Source organism: Capra hircus, chromosome 20 (assembly GCF_001704415.2).
Source record: "Capra hircus breed San Clemente chromosome 20, ASM170441v1, whole genome shotgun sequence".
Taxonomy (NCBI): domain Eukaryota; kingdom Metazoa; phylum Chordata; class Mammalia; order Artiodactyla; family Bovidae; genus Capra; species Capra hircus.
In genome coordinates, this window is record NC_030827.1 from 23,673,618 (window position 1) to 23,690,767 (window position 17,150).

The window sequence follows — 17,150 nt, forward strand, 5'->3', positions numbered from 1 at the left end:
CGAGTAGAGGGCTGGGAGGAGCCTGACTAAAGTTCGGACAAGGAGAGAGAGACTGTCACTGACAACTCCGTTTCTCTTTATTACCCAATCCCCATGGATGAGGAGAGCTGGCAGGCAACCGGGGTGGGGGTGGGTCCAGTTCTTTCTCTGAAGCAGCAATGACCGGTGGCTAGAGATCAGAAGGCCAGGTTCGGCAACACCAGCAGGATGCGTGTCTGAACGACGGCCCTCGCACCGCATGGGAGGTGCCCACACGCTCCGCCCGTCCGCCGAGGCGTCCCACTTGAGGGGCGGGCTCCGCAGGTCGGGACCGGAGGCGCCGATTGGCTGACGTGCCCGAGCCGGGGTTTCCCGGCCCCGCCCCGTCGCCCCTCACTGGCCGCCCCGCCGCCGCCGCCGCGCTCCCTCAGCCCGCGAGGCCGCGCGCAGGCAGGTCCCGCGCTGCCCCGCGGGAGGGGCCTACCGGTCCCCATCCTTAAAGCACGAGTCCGGACGCTCCGCCTGTTGGAGAGGGCGCCTGGCTGTGGACAGCCAACAGCCGGGGCGGGCCAGGGCCGACCGAGGAGGGCCTGAGGCTACGGAGCCGCCGCGGCTGGCACACGAGCGTCTCGGCCCGGACCAAGTGGTTGCGGGAGCTGTGAGGGGAGGCGTGGTGGGCGCCATTGCTGCCCGTCAGAACGCCGCAGGGGTCCCCGTCAGCCCTAGCCGCTCTCCCCTGGCTGAGAGGAACCGTCGCCAGTCCCCGGCCCGGTCTCCTGAATCGGGTGCCTCCTCTGCCATCCCTGCGGAGACCATGTTTGACAAGACGCGGCTGCCGTACGTGGCCCTCGATGTGCTCTGCGTGTTGCTGGGTACGTAACGCGCTGCCGGCCCGAGGGGCGTGTGCGCGCGAGCCTGGGGTGGGTGCATCGGTGGGGTGCGGGCGTGTGTCCGCTGGGAGGTGACTGGCCGGGAGTCGCGGACGGGCGTGGGTGGGGGGGTGTGTGCCTGACGCGCGAGCCTTGCCCGGCTAGACGCTGGGGGCGGCTTCCGCAGCCCGGGGACCCCGCTTCGCAGCCCGCATCCACGCGTGGCCGCTGCTGTCAGTCTGCCTTTCTATTGCCCGCCGGTGCGCTGAGCCCACCCTGCTTGGATGCTGTTCACGCCTCTGCGCTCCATCCCTTGCTCTCCTTTCCTCTGTTTCCCGTTTCACTCCCAGCAGAGAGGGTGGGCTCCTCCCCTCGCTGATGTAGGGAAGCCTGGTGGTCACTGGCTCATCAGGTTTGGTGACAAAACCGGAGGGTTTTGATGCACTGGGAATTCTCAATAACTGGCGCCAGTGCCAGGTTTATCTTCCTTGTGGGAAGCAGTTTTAAGTTTTCGTCTATAAAAGGTTAGAACGCTAATTAGAAGGTGTTACCGGCTTGTAAATTGTCAGGCTGTAAGTGGGTGTGATGATGCCAGGTTTCTGCCTATAGGTTTGAAGAAGCTTGCTTTTGAGGGGGATGGGGTTGGCGTGGTGTGCCCCAGACTCGCTGTTTCCTTCTCTGCACAGACCTCGTCATCGTGTAGGTTTCCATCTCCTGTGAGAGCCCACAAGGAGCACTGGACATTTCTTTGGCTGCAGCGAATTTGGCGTTGTGTTTCTGAAGGAAGAGTTCAGTCGTAGGGCTTCTGGTCGCCAGTTGCTCTTTTCTTTTGACGAAAAACAATCGAAATCATCTGGGTAAGGGCTAGGCATTGGAAGGAGAGATTTTCACCGTCTTCATATATATTGTGTAAGGCAGTATCTTTGAACTATTTATATGTTTTGGAAAAAACTACTTACCAGAAGACCTGCTCGATGTTCGGGTAGTCCTCATGTTTGAGTATCGAAGTAATAGTATTGGCTAGCTCTCCGCGTTGGAGAGCTGTGACTTTAGCGTCCTAGACGCAGGTCTGCATAATGGCTTTTCGGTGAGAGGAAACTTCCTCCGCTTTTAATCCAGTATCCATCTCCCCTGCCTCAAACCTGACCGTTTAGGTGCTTGTAGTCTTGCCGAAGTTTTATAAATTCTGTTACCTGTTTTTTTGGGAAAAGTCTTGCTTATGAAACATCTTTATTGTTTACCAGGACATTTCCTATATAGCCCCACAGTGAATTTTAGAAATTCCGTTTAGGAAAGGGAAACACGATTTGGAACACTATTTTTATAAAAACACAAGTGATCCTTTCAGATATCCGGACATATTCATAATTACATTAATTATATTCAGATTTACTGGCAATGAAAAGTTCACCTTGGTCAATATGTTATATTTTAAAATGTATTTAGATTTATACTCAGTGTTTGTGGAGCTTTGTTAAATTTCATTTATGTTTTAGTTCGGGGAGAGGAAAATGTTCAGTCAGAAGTGATTTTTAAAATTCTAATATATTGAATATTATCCTGTCATTGCCACATACTGTACTGTCAGAATTATATATAAAGTTCCCATTTTTCCTACCTTATGCAGTTACTAATTTATGAAACAAATGCGTTTTCTCTTTGGGCCAAGCACTGAACCAGGATAGATGAAACATAATACTGCTCTCAGGTAGCTCAATGTTATTAAACACAGAGCCATATGCTAAATCTATGTTTTGTTTGTTTTAATTCATGTATATTTGAGGAAACTATTTGCAGTACAACTTTATAAAGTTGTGGGGTTTTGTAGTCTATGTTTTCAGCATGCTGCAAGCATCACATAACTGTCCAATAGAATTGAGTAATTTTATTGCTAACTTGGCCTACAGTTGCAGAATTTATGATGACTCTCAAAAAAAGATAAAATTGTTATTTCTGATTTTAAAATCTTTGGTTTTGGGAAAAGCTTGTTTAGGAGACTTATGCATTAAGTATCAGTATCAGATACCTGATATATTTGAAAAACATTTTATCTGTTTTTGTATTGCTAGAGTTTTAAAATAATTAAGTGTATTGTCAAGATAAGTTCAGAATTCCCTTTTCCTAAATAGAAAGTGAAATACTGGCTTATTTTAATTTGGTGTATAAGATGACATTAGATTTAATAGCATCAATATTCTGTTACAAACAACAGTGAAGGAGAACAGTGATGCTAGAGATACAAAGTATTTTCATGCTGAGTTTTGGGAGATTATATATTTTTATTAAAAAACTCACCTTTCTAGTGGGGTCTATGAGTCATTTTATTTATTTTTAAACTTTATGGCTGAGCTGCATAGCATGCAGGATCTTAGTTCCCCAACCAGGGATTGAATCTGTACCCCTTGACATGGAAGCGTAGAGTCTTAACCACTGGTCTGCCAAAAAGTCCCCTTTAAGGGTCATTTAAAGTTTTATTTTTATTCATCTTACTGACAGCAGGAGATTGGCAGCCTTTAAAATAGTGGTAGCTCAAAGAGGGTTATCAACTTGGCATTAAGTTTTTCCTTTTTCTTTGGAGAACTACAGGTAAAAGTTGACTATAGCAACAGAAAGGTGATCAAGCAGATCATAAGTACAGGGTTATGTGAAAGTGGTTCTTAATTATAATGTGAATATGTTCCAGGTTCTGTTAATGATCACCCAACATCATGCAGTGTATTCATTTAATATGATGATGTTATGTGATTGTGTTACATGGCTACTTTATAATATTACAGGAAGTGATGTCTGTTTAAATGATAAACATGCCTGTATGTAAGGGGGTGGGTGTGTGCATGCTTACGCACGTGTAAAAGCATTTCTATGCCAAGTCAATATTACCACCACTATGAAACATGATTTCCTCCATATAATACACCCAAATTATTACTTCCTTCAGTGGATCTGGTCTCCTCTTGGAAAAAGAATGAGAATTTTGAGAGATGATGTGTATTTGATTCCTTTCTGAGATGGAGTGTGGTCTTGCCAGCTTTCTCTGGCTCCTTTGAAAATCAGTTCTATGATTGTAGAAGGCGGCCATAAATATCACCTGAGCACATAAGAAAAGCTGCTCTACAGAGAATCATAGTGGGCTGATGTGAAAGCTGTGTTTTGCTCATCGTGTTAAACCATGTCCTAAATAAAACTTAATTGCTGAGAGTCATTTTCGATTTTATGCACTCTGGCATTAGGGTGCCAATGAATTGATTCAGTGCACATTGATTGAAGGGTAACTCTGTTCCAAGTTCATGTTAGGTGCTAAACATAAAGATGAATTAGAAAGCCTGTGCCCTCAAGGAGCTTAGGATCTAATGAGGGAGAAACAAACAAGAGGTTATAATACATCATGATAAATGTAATAATAAAGATATGGAATAGATGCTCTTTGAGTACAGAAAAAAGAGTTGTGCTATAAATGATCTATCATAGGTAAAGGGGTTGTCTGTGTTTGTTTAGCAGAGAAGGCAATGGCAACCCACTCCAGTACTCTTGCCTGGAAAATCCCATGGATGGAGGAGCCTGGTAGGCTACAGTCCATGGGGTTGCTAACAGTCAGACATGACTGAGCGACATCACTTTCACTTTTCACTTTCATGCATTGGAGAAGGAAATGGCAACCCACTCCAGTGTTCTTGCCTGGAGAATCCCAGGGACGGGGGAGCCTGGTGGGCTGCCGTCTATGGGGTCACACAGAGTCAGACACGACTGAAGTGACTTAGCAGTAGCAGTAGCAGTGTTTGTTTAGAGATGCAGAAATGACATATGGTACCCCAGGAGTACTCTTGGAATCTTTTTTTTTTTTTTCTCTCTCAGCTCAGTACAGGGCAGTGGGAACCCAAGTAAGTAGCTACATGTGTGTATGACTTTTTTGCAAGTATTTCGTGATGCCTGGAAGATTTAGGTGGAACTGGCAGAACCTTTTTATGTGCCTGAGTTTTGCTGAGTAGCAGTCATTTGGAATATCTTTTCTGTACTGTGCCACCTTCTTTGGCTCCTCTAGATCTTTTCTCTACCTTGCACTATGCTCTGGCAGGCTAGTGCTATGGACTGCAACTAGGCTGTTGCTTTTTGTTTCTGGTTGACTTTGACCAATGGGACAACAGCAGGAGGCCTGGAAGAGCCAGTTTCTTCCTGCTGGATTTGCGTTGCCAGAGCTATTTTGTGTTTTGTGAGTAGGTCACAGCTTCTATTCAGTGGCCCTCTGTGCCAGCCAGCTACAGTTACAGATCTTTCTGGGTTTTGGTAACCCTTTACTTGCCCCCTTTAGCCTAGAGATGATAATGGCTTCCTGATGTTGCTGGTACCATTCCCTGCTACTTTCCCTAAATCCTACCTATACCTTTGAAGATGGTTCCTTCATTAAATTCTTATTTAAATACCTTATTTGGGTGTGCTGTTTTTTGCCAGGGTGCTACTGATAATACTCATGTTATGTCCAAAACAGATCTGAGGTGACTTCCTTTTCTGCACTTGACAGCAATTACACTGGCCCATAAAAGCAGATGATAACAGGAACTCATGGGCTCCAACATTGGTTTTCTTAGAATGGAGGGGGTCATGGTTTCCTCAGAATACTGCAAACATGGTATCACCTTTATGCCAAATCAGAGTCAATAAATTTAGGGGAAAATCTGGCAGCCATACTAGGTGGTTGTGTGTGCGTTCCAAGTTGATTTCATTGTGTCCGACTCTTTGCTACCCTAATGGACTGTAGGCTGCCAGGCTTCTCTGTCCATGCAAGTTCTCCAGGCAAGAATATTGGAGTGTGTTGCCATGCCCTCCTCCAGGGGATCTTCTGTCTCAGGGATTAAACCTGAGTCTCTTATGTCTCCTGCAATGGCAGGTAGGTTCTTTAGCACTAGTGCCTCTTGGGAAGCCCCAGGTGATTGTGGAACCCCATTACTTATTCTTCTTCAGTAATTATGCTGATCTCATTCTGCCCCTTAAGTATTACCCATAGGAGTGCTCTTTTTCCTGATCTCAGTTTGGGCTGCTTTCTTAAGGGAACGTCAGATATTTAATGAAAAAGTCTCCCTTGCTGAAAGTCTGCCGCCTTCCTTTTTCTCCTAACATTTATTTGTCCATTTACTCATTATTGGGTGAATTCACCCAAACATTTGTTTTATTATCTAGTAGATGCTGGGAATTCTGTTAGATACCAAAGAGGTACATAAGTAAGTAAATAAATAGGACATAATACTTATCCTGATTACTTGCCATTTCAATTTCTGGTTACTTCTATTAAGCTAACTTCTTTTGCTTCTGATTCAAGTTTACTGTTTGTTTCTCTGTTTTACATAACTTTTGTCTTTCCTCCCAGCCACTGAGAGGGGGAAGGAATCTCAAAAAAGTGAACAAAAATTTGTCAAACTGGCATATTCTTGGGTCAGACTGGCCTCCCCTTGCAAGACTTTTTCTACCTTTAAATGGCTAGTTTGGAACAAAAGCAGAGGCCTGGAGGAAATTAATAGTATTTGGCTTTAGTTGGCTTTATACAGTTGACTTTAAACTTGAATTTACCTTGCTTGGATGAGAGTATGGAAATATTCAGAAAACATTCCCCTCTATAGCTTTTGTGAAAAGTAATTTTTTCCTTTATATTCTGTTTGAATTAAATCCTTTTGGAAACTCATGGACATGCCATAATCTTTGTTAATTTCTTTCTTGCTTAGTCATTTTTTGGCTGAATTCTACCAAAGTTTCCTGTGTATTATATTACTCAGTTTGTCGAATTATTCTAATTAGTTTTGATAAGAAATTAAAGTTTAAATTGTTACTGTTTATCTGACTTAAAAAGAAGCTGGTAGAAAGTTACTAAAACCTACATTTTAAGAGAACTAATTAACATGTAGCTTTAGGTTTTTTATGGTTTTTTTTTTTTGGCTGCTCTGGCATGTAGGATCTAGTTTCCCACCAAGGGATCGAACCCAGGCCCTCCTGCCTTGGCAGCATGGAGTGTTAACTACTGGACCACCAGGGAAGTCCCAAGAAACATGTTTTTTCAAATTTTTTATTTATTTTTTGCCCCATGGCTTGTGGGATTTTAGTTCCCAGACCAGGGATTGAACCCAGACCCTTGGTAATGAGAGCCTGGAGTCCTAGTCACTGGAACACCAGGGAATTCCGTTATGCAAAGGAATTTGAAATGTTATTTCCTCCTAATTTACTGGTTTAATTCAGCATTTGGGATGGAAATATACAGTCTGTGTAATAAGCTAGTTAGGGATTATATAGGCACTGTCTTGTCCCTTATTTTCTTTCTGAAAAAGCATCATTCAGATATTATGAACAGTGGTTACAGTAACTCTTTTCTTTCTTTTTGTCCCTCCTTTTTGCTGTATGTGTGTGTGCTCAGTCATGTCCTACTCTTTTTGACCCCATGGACTGTAGCCCACCAGGCTTCTCTGTCCATAATTTCTCAGGCAATAATACTGCAGCAGGTTGCCATTTCCTTCTCCAGAGGATTTTCCTGACCTAGGGATCAAACCCGAGTCTCCTGCATCTCCTGTGTTGGCAGGTGGATTCTTTACCACTGCTGCTTGAGAAGTCCTTCTTTTTCTACTTAGCTTATTTTTCGTTTCCACTTTTTCCTTCCTGCTTTCCTTCGCCCTTCAACCTTCTTGCTATCTAGGTTTAAAGCCCAGATGGCTCAGACTGAGTTGTTTCAGTTTTACTTAACTGAAACTAGTCTAACATTGGTTATGACTTTATAAACTATTGATTTTTCTTTAAAACTTTAGATAGACAGCATAGTCTAGTGATGGACTCTGGATCCAAACTGTGTAGGTTCAATTCTAGTTCCTCCATTTACTAGCTGTGTGACCTTAGGCAGATTTCCTCTGTGTGTGTCTGTTGAGTCAGCTGTGTAATGATAAAGTACCTACCTTGTATGGTTGTTGTGAGGTTTAAATGAGTGAAAATATAAAGGTCTTAGAGTAGGCCTTGCACTCGTGTGCATAATATGATTGTCAAATAAAAGTAATCCTCTATAATCCTGTAATAATTAAAACGTCATTATTTTAGTAAAAATAACATCAACATAGTTTTGTATTAGGGACAAAAACACAAACTTCAAATTGTTTCCTGTAAATACTCATGGAATGTCTTTGAAGCTTACAGAACATCTTGAAATAGTAGTGTCTTATCAGTCATGTGTAAAAACCACATATATGATCTTCAGGTAGTGATAATCCCAGCTATGTTAGAAAATGATCTCTACAGTCTGTGGTAGAGTGTAACTAAACAGATGGAATAACTGTTACTTTATACAGTGGTTAAGTCCTAAATTTCAACTTAAGAAAATGGAGTTAGCCAGACACTTGTCACCTTCACTATTTTTATTGTCCAGGCCTTGGAACTGATTGAGTCACCATATAAAAAGTAGACTTAATATTCCTAAAATTTTTGAATGACCTTAATTATATTCCCTCATTTGTGTGAATTCTGTTGTTTGATTTCCTACCTATGGTTAAGCAGACATCAAAGAAAAAACTATTGTTTATTGTTAGGCTTCTGTTTATCCATTGAAAAGTTACTGCATTTGCTTATTTTAGGACTTTTTAATAAAAAAAGAAAAAAAAAATACCTCTTCACACCCCATCTCCCTCTTACTTCTGTTTTTTCAATTGGATATTTATTTATTGGCTGTGTTGTGTTGGTTGTGGGATCCTAGTTCCCTGACCAGGGATTGAACGCCGGCCCTCTGCAGTGCAAGTATGGAGTCCTAACTACTGGATCTCCAGAGAATTACCGCAGCTATTTATTTTGATATATGTTAACCTGATAATATCTTTTATTTTTTATGTTGTGTTTAATACAGTGTTATTGCTCAGTTGCTAAGTCGTGCCTGACTCTTTGTGACCTTAAGACTACAGTACACCAGGCTTCCCGGTCCTTCACTATTTCCCGGAGTTTGCTCAAACTCCTGTCCATTGAATTGGTGATGCCATCCAACCATCTTATCCTTTTTCACCCCCTTCTCCTCCTGTTCTCAATCTTTCCCAGCATCAAGGCCTTTTCTAATGAGTCGGCTCTTTGCATCAGGTGACCAAAGTATTGTGCTTCAACTTCAACATCAGTCCTTCCAATGAATATTAATATTGATTTCCTTTAGGAATACAATGTTAAGTTTTAAAATATTTGACTTTGCAACATTGTTCACTTGTTTATCAGCTATTATGTGCTTAATGGGGCTTCTCTGGTGGCCAAGCTGGTAAACAACCCATCTGCCAATGCAGAAAATGCAGGAGACTCAGGTTCAATCCCTGGGTGGGAAAATTCCCTGGAGATGGAAATGGAAACCCACTCCAATATTCTTGCCTGGAAAATTCCATGGACAAAGGAGCCTGGCATTGCTGCAGTCCATGGGGTCACAAAGAGTTGTACACGGCTGAGCACACACACACACACACGTGCTTAATATTTACAATGCTAGGAGTTGTAAATTTCATTGTGGAAAAGATAAGTAAGTTCTCTATACTGATAGTTACAGATATTTGTAAATGCCATGAAAGAATGTAAGCAAGGTTAGAAGAGAGTGAGATATTGAGGGGTGGTAATCTCAAGGAAGGCTTCTCTGAGGAAGGCATATTTGAATTCAGATTTAAGAATGAAAGTAAGTTGGTCATGGAGGAGCTGAAAGAAGATGATTCCGGGCCTAGGAAAGAGCAGGTGTTGAGGGGCAAAGGGCATTTATAACAGAAAAGAGGCCAATGTGGCTGGAATACAGTATGTATCCTAGTGTTCTTAATAGTAACTATTGCAGCTTATTTCTAAATGTCAAAGTGGATAATAACAATAACTGACATTTAGTGCTCTATGTCTATGTGTGGCTATGAGGTCTATCAAAACCTGCTTAGGGAGGATAGCTTAGTTATCTTCATTCTGTTGATGGTGGAAATAAGGCCTAAGGTACCTGAGAAACTACCAGTGGAACCCAGGTAAGAAGTGGCATGGTTGGGAATTGGGAAATGCATTTTTAAGAGTTACAACTTTTGAATTCAGATTAACTGTCCAGATTGAGAAATGAAGAGGATAAGAAATGAAGGACTGAGGGAATTAATTGGCTGTAAAAGCAGTGATTATTTTACGTGGGCTAAATCTTTTATGACTGTCTTTATTCCATATGATGTGGCTTCATAGTCAGTTTCTGCTTATCATGTTTTGAGCATGTATCTGCTGTCCAAAGGAGGCACTTTAATTTTTCATAAATCAAACTCCTAATAACTACTAAGAGTTTGCTAGGAAAGTATATCATACTGGAACATATAACTGATTTATCCTGATCAGTAAAGTTTGTTGTTGTTTAGTCGCTTAGTTGTGTCTGACTCTTTCGCGACCCCTTGGACTATAGTCTGCCAGGGTCCTCTGTCCATGGGGATTCTCTAGGCAAGAATATTGGAGTGAGTTGCCATTTCCTTCACAGGACCTTCCCAATGCAGGGATCAAACCCACATCTCCTGTGTCTCCTGCATTAGCAGGTGGGTTCTTTACCACTGTGCCACCTGGAAAGCCCAATCACTAATATACTCATAGATTTTTTTCTTCAAATAGCATTGTTGTTTAGGCAGTTTTACCCAGGAAAGGAAGACCTTTGTACTTTATTGCATTTTATGTGAATCATGTGTGTAGAGTTTAGAGTCACCTTTGGTAACTCATTCCAGTGAATATAGTTAGAACCTCATGGTTTTGTTCTCAGTTGTCACTTCTTGGAAATGTTTCCTGTGTCTTTTTTTCAGGGTGGGGTGCCTAGGAAAATGACATATAGGAAATGTGTAGCGGATGAGCTCTTGAGTTAATTGGCAGCTTGTTTAGCCAGGTTCTGCCTTGCCTTTTGGTTCATTTACGTCAGCAGGAAGAGAGGGGTTGACTGCATAGGTGCTTGAGGGGTAAATAAGAAGAAAACTATTCCTTATTCAATGCATAAATGAGCCTTTGGTAAATGTTTTACATAACTCATGAAATCATTACAAAACTGTGAAGTAATAGGCTTGTTGTATGCCCTAGCACTGGTGGTACAAAAATGGGTAAAAAAATAAAACTCATGGATCTCAAGTAGCTTCTTGCTTACTCTGGAAAACAGACTTGTAACAATGACAATACCATATGGTAAGCTGAGTGCCTGATATGTCATAGCACTTAGGTACCAAGAGTGAGTGAGACAGGGTCTCTGTCCCCAGCGGGTACACAGAAGCTGTAAGGGGAGAGAAGTAGGTATTTTAATGAAGTCTGTGTGAATTTCAGAACAATTTCTCCTGACATCTTCGCTTTTGCTTTCCAGCAAGGATACTGCAAAGCTTGGGGAACATTACACTTTTGGTTAGTGCTAAATTCTGGAAATAATTCCTGTAGATAGTTCTGAAGTGGTGAAATGAAAGTTGCTCAGTCATGTCTGACCCTTTGCAACCCCATGGACTGTATAGTCAATGGAATTCCCCAGGCTATAATACTGGAGTGGGTATCCTGTCCCTTCTCCAGTGGGTAGTTCAGAATCCAGCTTTATTACTGTGTGGAAACACTGTAATATGAGTGCTTGCTGCTGCTGCTGCTGCTAAGTCGCTTCAGTCGTGTCTGACTGTGTGCGACCCCATAGACGGCAGGCAGCCCACCAGGCTCCCCCATCCCTGGGATTCTCCAGGCAGGAGCACTGGAGTGGGTTGCCATTTCCTTCTCCAGTGCATGAAAGTGAAAATTGAAAGTGAAGTCACTCAGTCGTGTCCGACTCTTAGCGACCCCATGGACTGTAGCCCAATAGGCTCCTCCATCCATGGGATTTTCCATGCAAGCGTACTGGAGTGGGGTGCCATTGCCTTCTCTGATATGAGTGCTTAGATAGTGTGTAATACATGTTAGGCATTCAGATATTTTTTACATGAATGAGTAGGCAAGATACTTGAGTCAGTCACTCTTCTGGGGGTTGGAATTTAACTCTGTTACTAACTGTGTGACATTGGGCAGGTTGGTTCAGCTCTCCATGAGTCTTGTCACCTAATGAGGAAAAAGATAATGATAATAGTGTCTTCCTCATAGTGCTGTGAAATTAGATGAGATAATGTGAGAGAGTGTATGTGAAGTTTTAACATAGTCCTGGTCTGTCCCGTTGTTGTTATCATGATCCCTATTAAGATAATAACTCAATTCGGCCACTGATCCCGTCTGTTGTTTAAATTTGATACCATGTACTGGTGAGTTTTCTTTTGGGACATTGTTTAGTGTAGTTCTAGCTTCAGTTTAAATAGCATTTGAATTGGGACCTGGTTCATATTTCAGTTTCTCGTGCCCAGATCACTATGGGAGATGTTCTGATTACTTCTAACCTGTTTCTTTCTGGAATCAGATACCTCACTGAGATCTTATCATTTTACTTCTAGGTGAGCAGTATTTCCACAGCTCATAGACAAGGTACCAACATGAGTATCTGTAATTGAGCGAAATAGTAATAAACAAAAGTGTGTGTGAAGTGGAAATGGCATGATTTGGGTAATCGTAACTTCTCTTGGTACTCACGTTTTAAAACATGAAGATTTTATTTCTTGAGTATGAGCTAGTCAGAACCTAATAACTTGCAGTTCAGGCTAAAGTATGGCTGCAGTACAGCTAAACATAACAGGTTCTTTTCATAACTTCTCTTGATCAATAAGAATTTTTCCTTGTTTTCTTTCCATGAAGTTTAAGAAGTAAATGTTTATAGTGGTCACATCCACCTGCAGTGTTCTGGGATAGGCCTAATTTTAGGATAGCCTTCCTCATAAAGACAATATGACTGTAATTAAATGTATGCCTAAACATAATTAAAATTCATACTTTATAATATTTTATGTTTTAATATTATATATTTACAATACTTTTCTTTAAAAAGCCTATTTAAACAGTTTTTCAAATGACATCCCAATTGATTTGGAAAATATACCTAGAATAGTTATACAGTGTAGCAGAAGCAAGTGACATTTATTATTTTTATATTTTTAAAAAATGGCATTGATAAGAGAAAGAAATTTTGAATATGCTCCTTCTCATATGTTGTCTATGTCTGACTCAGTGGCCTAGTTGGAGAAGAGGTCTCTTAAGTTGTGATGTTATCAAAAGTTGTAGGACAAATTATGGGTAATACTCAACTTTATGGTTAGTGTTGGATATCTGTATGAATATGAGTGAGATTCTAAGTTCTGCCATTGATTGCAGTTTAATTACTAACCAAATCTAACAATGAATAAATTATCTTTTAAGAAGATAAGTTTTTTTAAGAAGATAAGTTTTTGCATTAGACTTCCTCGCCTTGCTTAGGATTTGACATTGTGGATGATTTTTCACTGAAAACAATTTTGTTTATGTAATTTATTTAAAGGGTTCAAAGTGTGATCTGGTAGTGAAAGTGGTTGGCTTGCAAGTCACGTTCTAGTTTTGCTGCTGCTTTTCTCTCTGATCACATGGGCAGGATCACTTGGGCTGTTTCATTTACTCATGTGTAAATTATAATGAGAATAATATCTGCCTTATCTATCTCTCTGGGTCATAATGGTAAGCAAACTTTCTTATTAAGGAGAGCCAATAGCTGCAGAACATATTTGAGCATTTGACACTAGGGTAGGAAAACAAAGAATGCAGGGTAAATGGGGCATTTTGAGCAAGGCAGCACTCTTGTAGGAGATCTGTTATTAATCTAGCCAGGCCATGAAGGGAGTGTTGTCAGCAGAAAACAGGAAAAATCTGAAGGCTGACTGAAGTATTCAGAAAGTAGTGACATAGGAAAAATGGTCCCTGATACAAATAATGTAGGCCCCCTGCTTGAGTTTCTTCTTTTGCCACACATAGGCATATGACTTTATCAGTGACCAGATAACTTATGAAATCCTGAAACTAGTTGGATACTCTTCTGTCAGCCATACTGTTAGAAGTGGTGACATATGCCACCTTGAGAAGCCAAAGCAAAATATAGTTTTGTCAGACTCACTGAAATTTCAGTGAAGGGAGATTTTCAGTTTTAAAAAAGATGAAAAAGGATGTTCAACTGCCATTAAATTAAAAAAAAATACAAAAAGAAATCACAATTAGGCTAGGTTAGATCTAGTTTGCTTAATATCAGGAGATTGTCATCTTTATCAATAGCAGTTTGTCTTCAGCTAAGACTGTCAAAATCTTTTGCCAAAGATCTGAAATACCAGGGAAATCTCTTCTAACTTTGTATTTGCCTGTGTTCTATTCTATTCCAGTGACTTGCAGAATATTTAATAGGAAATAGGAGAGAGATGTTCTTTGAAATAAAAGAATTACATTATCTAAGATTATGTTTCTGTTTTCCTCAGTACTAGTCTTGTAGTTTGTTAGTCAGTTAATGATTGGAGTGGTGAGACCTTAATGTTACTGTGTAGCTTTGGGTGGCAGAATGGTGCATTACTATGTAGGGTATTGGCATATAGCTTTCATTGAACAGTTAAGGAATTTCATTTACCCAATAACCCTGGAAACCTACCACCAATTGGAAATATATGCACCAGAAGTAAAATACTATGGCCAAAGTTACAAGAACTACTTAAGTTGAGTCCTACTTAAGAATCATATTTTTGTTTGGTAATAATTTAAAGCTTACACTTAAAAGCATTGAGCTATTCAGTAGTTGTGACTGAAATTTTGAACTCATAAGCATCTATAGCTCAAAAGCCCTGATGTTGGCTTTGGCTAACTTAATTTCTTCTGATAAAAAAGGAGGCAAAGAGTAGAGTGAGGAAAAGAACAATTTTTTTAAATGAAGAAGTGAATATTGCTATAGTCTGTTTTTACCTTGCAAGAGGAAGCCAGGAAAGGATGAAGCTTCCTGGAGAGAAAGAGGGACAGTAGGATTAACCATGACGGTGCCTTACGAGGCCTAGATTAAGCCTTTACTAAGTGTAAAGAAGCGCTTCCCAGTAAAGAGATAATAGTGGAGATTCTGATTTTCAGTTGGATAAATCTAAGGGTCACATTTACAATGGTTTAAATTTCCTGAAGTAAAGAATTTGTTGTTTAGGTTGGTCAATGATAATTCAACCTGTGTTTAGGATTTACTAGGGAAAGAGAACAGATTGCTGAAAAAATTTTGTTATAGTTACCCTTACTTCATGTCCTCAGACTTTTCATAATTAAGAATGAAATACTGAGATTGGAGGGGAATTCCTTGGTGGTCCAGTGGTTAGGAGTCAGTGCTTTCTTTCTTTCTCTTTTTAAATATTTATTTATTTATTTGGCTGTGCTGGGTCTTAGTTGTGGCCACACTGGATCTTTGATCATTGTGGCATGCAGGATCTTTAGTTGCAGCATATGGGATCAAGCCCAGGCCCCCTGCATTGGGGGCATGGAGTCTTAGCCACTGGACCACCAGGGAATTCCCAGGACTTGGGATTTTCACTGCCATGGTCTGGATTTGATCTCTGATCATGGAACTAAGATCCCACAAGTTGCCCGGTGTGGCAAAAATCAGTCAATCCATCTACCTATCAATCAATCAATAAAATTTTAAAAAGAATAAAATATTGAGATTGGAAGATAGCATAACATGGTTGAATGTTTTATAAATTAAAAGCAGAGGGGTTTGAAATTTTGAACTGTCAGATATATCAAATAGAGTTGTGACAGAAATGTTATAGTTCAGATAGGGGCTAGCTATAAACATATTTTAGTGTATTATCTGAATATAATTCAGAAGAAGGTGTTTATGTTATAGGATATAAAGACTTATTAATACTTTCTATATTAAAGTGTGTGAATGGGTACTTGTTTGAGGGGGCTAGCATCATCTCTGCAAACTACTCAAAAATAAGAGAGAAATGAACTGTTGCAGTTTAAATGTAGGGTATTACCTTGCAATTTCAACAGAACTTTATTAAAATATTTTTTATTTTATCAAGATACTAGTTCCATTTATTTTTTTTAATGTATAAAAGTTTTACAAAATTATTTTGTATTTATAAGATGCATAAAATTTAAAGAATATGGACACTGGAACAGTACAGGTTTGATCACCTACTAGGGTGATCACCCAAGTTCACAACTTCAGTTTCTTTATCTGAAAAGGACTGGGTCTTCATCTGTATGTTCTCGTTGGCTGTGATGCAGTGTCCATTATGTAGTAGGCATTTGTTTATTCCGGTAATATTTGTTCTTACACACATTGTGTGCTTGGTTCTGTCATGGGCAGTGGAGATGCATATAGTCACACAAATAAATATAAAAATGAACCACTAAGTGCTCTGAAGGAGAGGTTTGGGTACTATGAGAGTTCATAAACAGGATTTTGAATAAGAAGGATAGGGTAGCTTTTTAAAATGATGACTTTGGCTGCAGAGTGGAATAATAGATTGGAGCTGGAAAAGAATGGATTTAGGGAGATCAGTTAGGAAGCTGTTGCAGGGGTCCAAATGAGATAATGGTAGTGAAAGTAAAGAGGTGCTGGTAGAGATGGAGGAAGGTTGAGGGATTTGTGAGGTATCTGGGAGATAAAATGGACAAGTTTTGGTGACATAGGAAAAATGGAGAGTCAGAGAGAAATATCAAAGATAGTTTTGAAAGTTCTGGCTTGTATAATTGGATAGATATTGATTTCTATAATAACTAAACTGGGGAGCCCTAGGAGAGAACCCATTTAAAATGGGAATGGGGATGGAGATGAGATAGTGAGTTTGGTTTTTACCATGTTACGTGAAGTTTTAAAGTTTCCAAGAAGGTGTATTTGGTCCTTGTTTGGATAAATGGATCTAAAGCTCAGAACTACTGTCTGACTTTTCGGAGTCCTTTTCGGATATATTCATGGTAATTGAAGTCATGAGAATTGATGAAATCTCAAGAAGTTATAAATGAAAAAAAACAAAACAAAACAGGTTTAGGACTGAGCTTCAGATTGGTTGGAAGAAATAAAAATGGCCAAGACTGAGAGGGAGAGGACACTTTAAAAAACCAGAAGACTGTTTCTGGAAAGCCAAATGAAGAGAGTACCTCAAGAAGAGAGTGGTAACAATGTCTACATCCTCCTGAAAGGTGAGGTAACACCTGCAAAGTGTCCATTTGGTTTAGTTACATTAAGGTCACTGATAACTTTATGTAAAGCCATTTTTAAATTGTGGAAATTGCAACCTACTCCAGTGTTCTTGCCTGGAGAATCCCAGGGACAGGGGAGCCTGGTGGGCTGCCGTCTATGGGGTCACACAGAGTCGGACACAACTGAAGTGACTTGGCAGCAGCAGCAGAGCAGTGAGTAGTTGGTGAAGTGGAAATCTGTGGGTGTTGGTAGTTCTT

At 40.5% G+C, this 17,150-nt stretch overlaps 1 protein-coding gene across 2 annotated transcripts in view; it reads left to right on the forward strand.

Annotated features, from left to right (window-relative positions):
* PLPP1 (phospholipid phosphatase 1) overlaps window positions 414-17,150 on the forward strand; it is a 117,303-nt gene continuing 100,566 nt past the window's right edge. Inside the window, exon 1 of one of the 2 annotated variants that reach the window (XM_018065499.1) lies at window positions 414-851. In XM_018065499.1, coding sequence (XP_017920988.1) covers window positions 794-851 — 58 coding nt within the window. In that variant the 5' untranslated portion in view covers window positions 414-793. The remainder of the gene's footprint in view (window positions 852-17,150) is intronic. The other variant, XM_018065498.1, reaches the window with a different exon arrangement.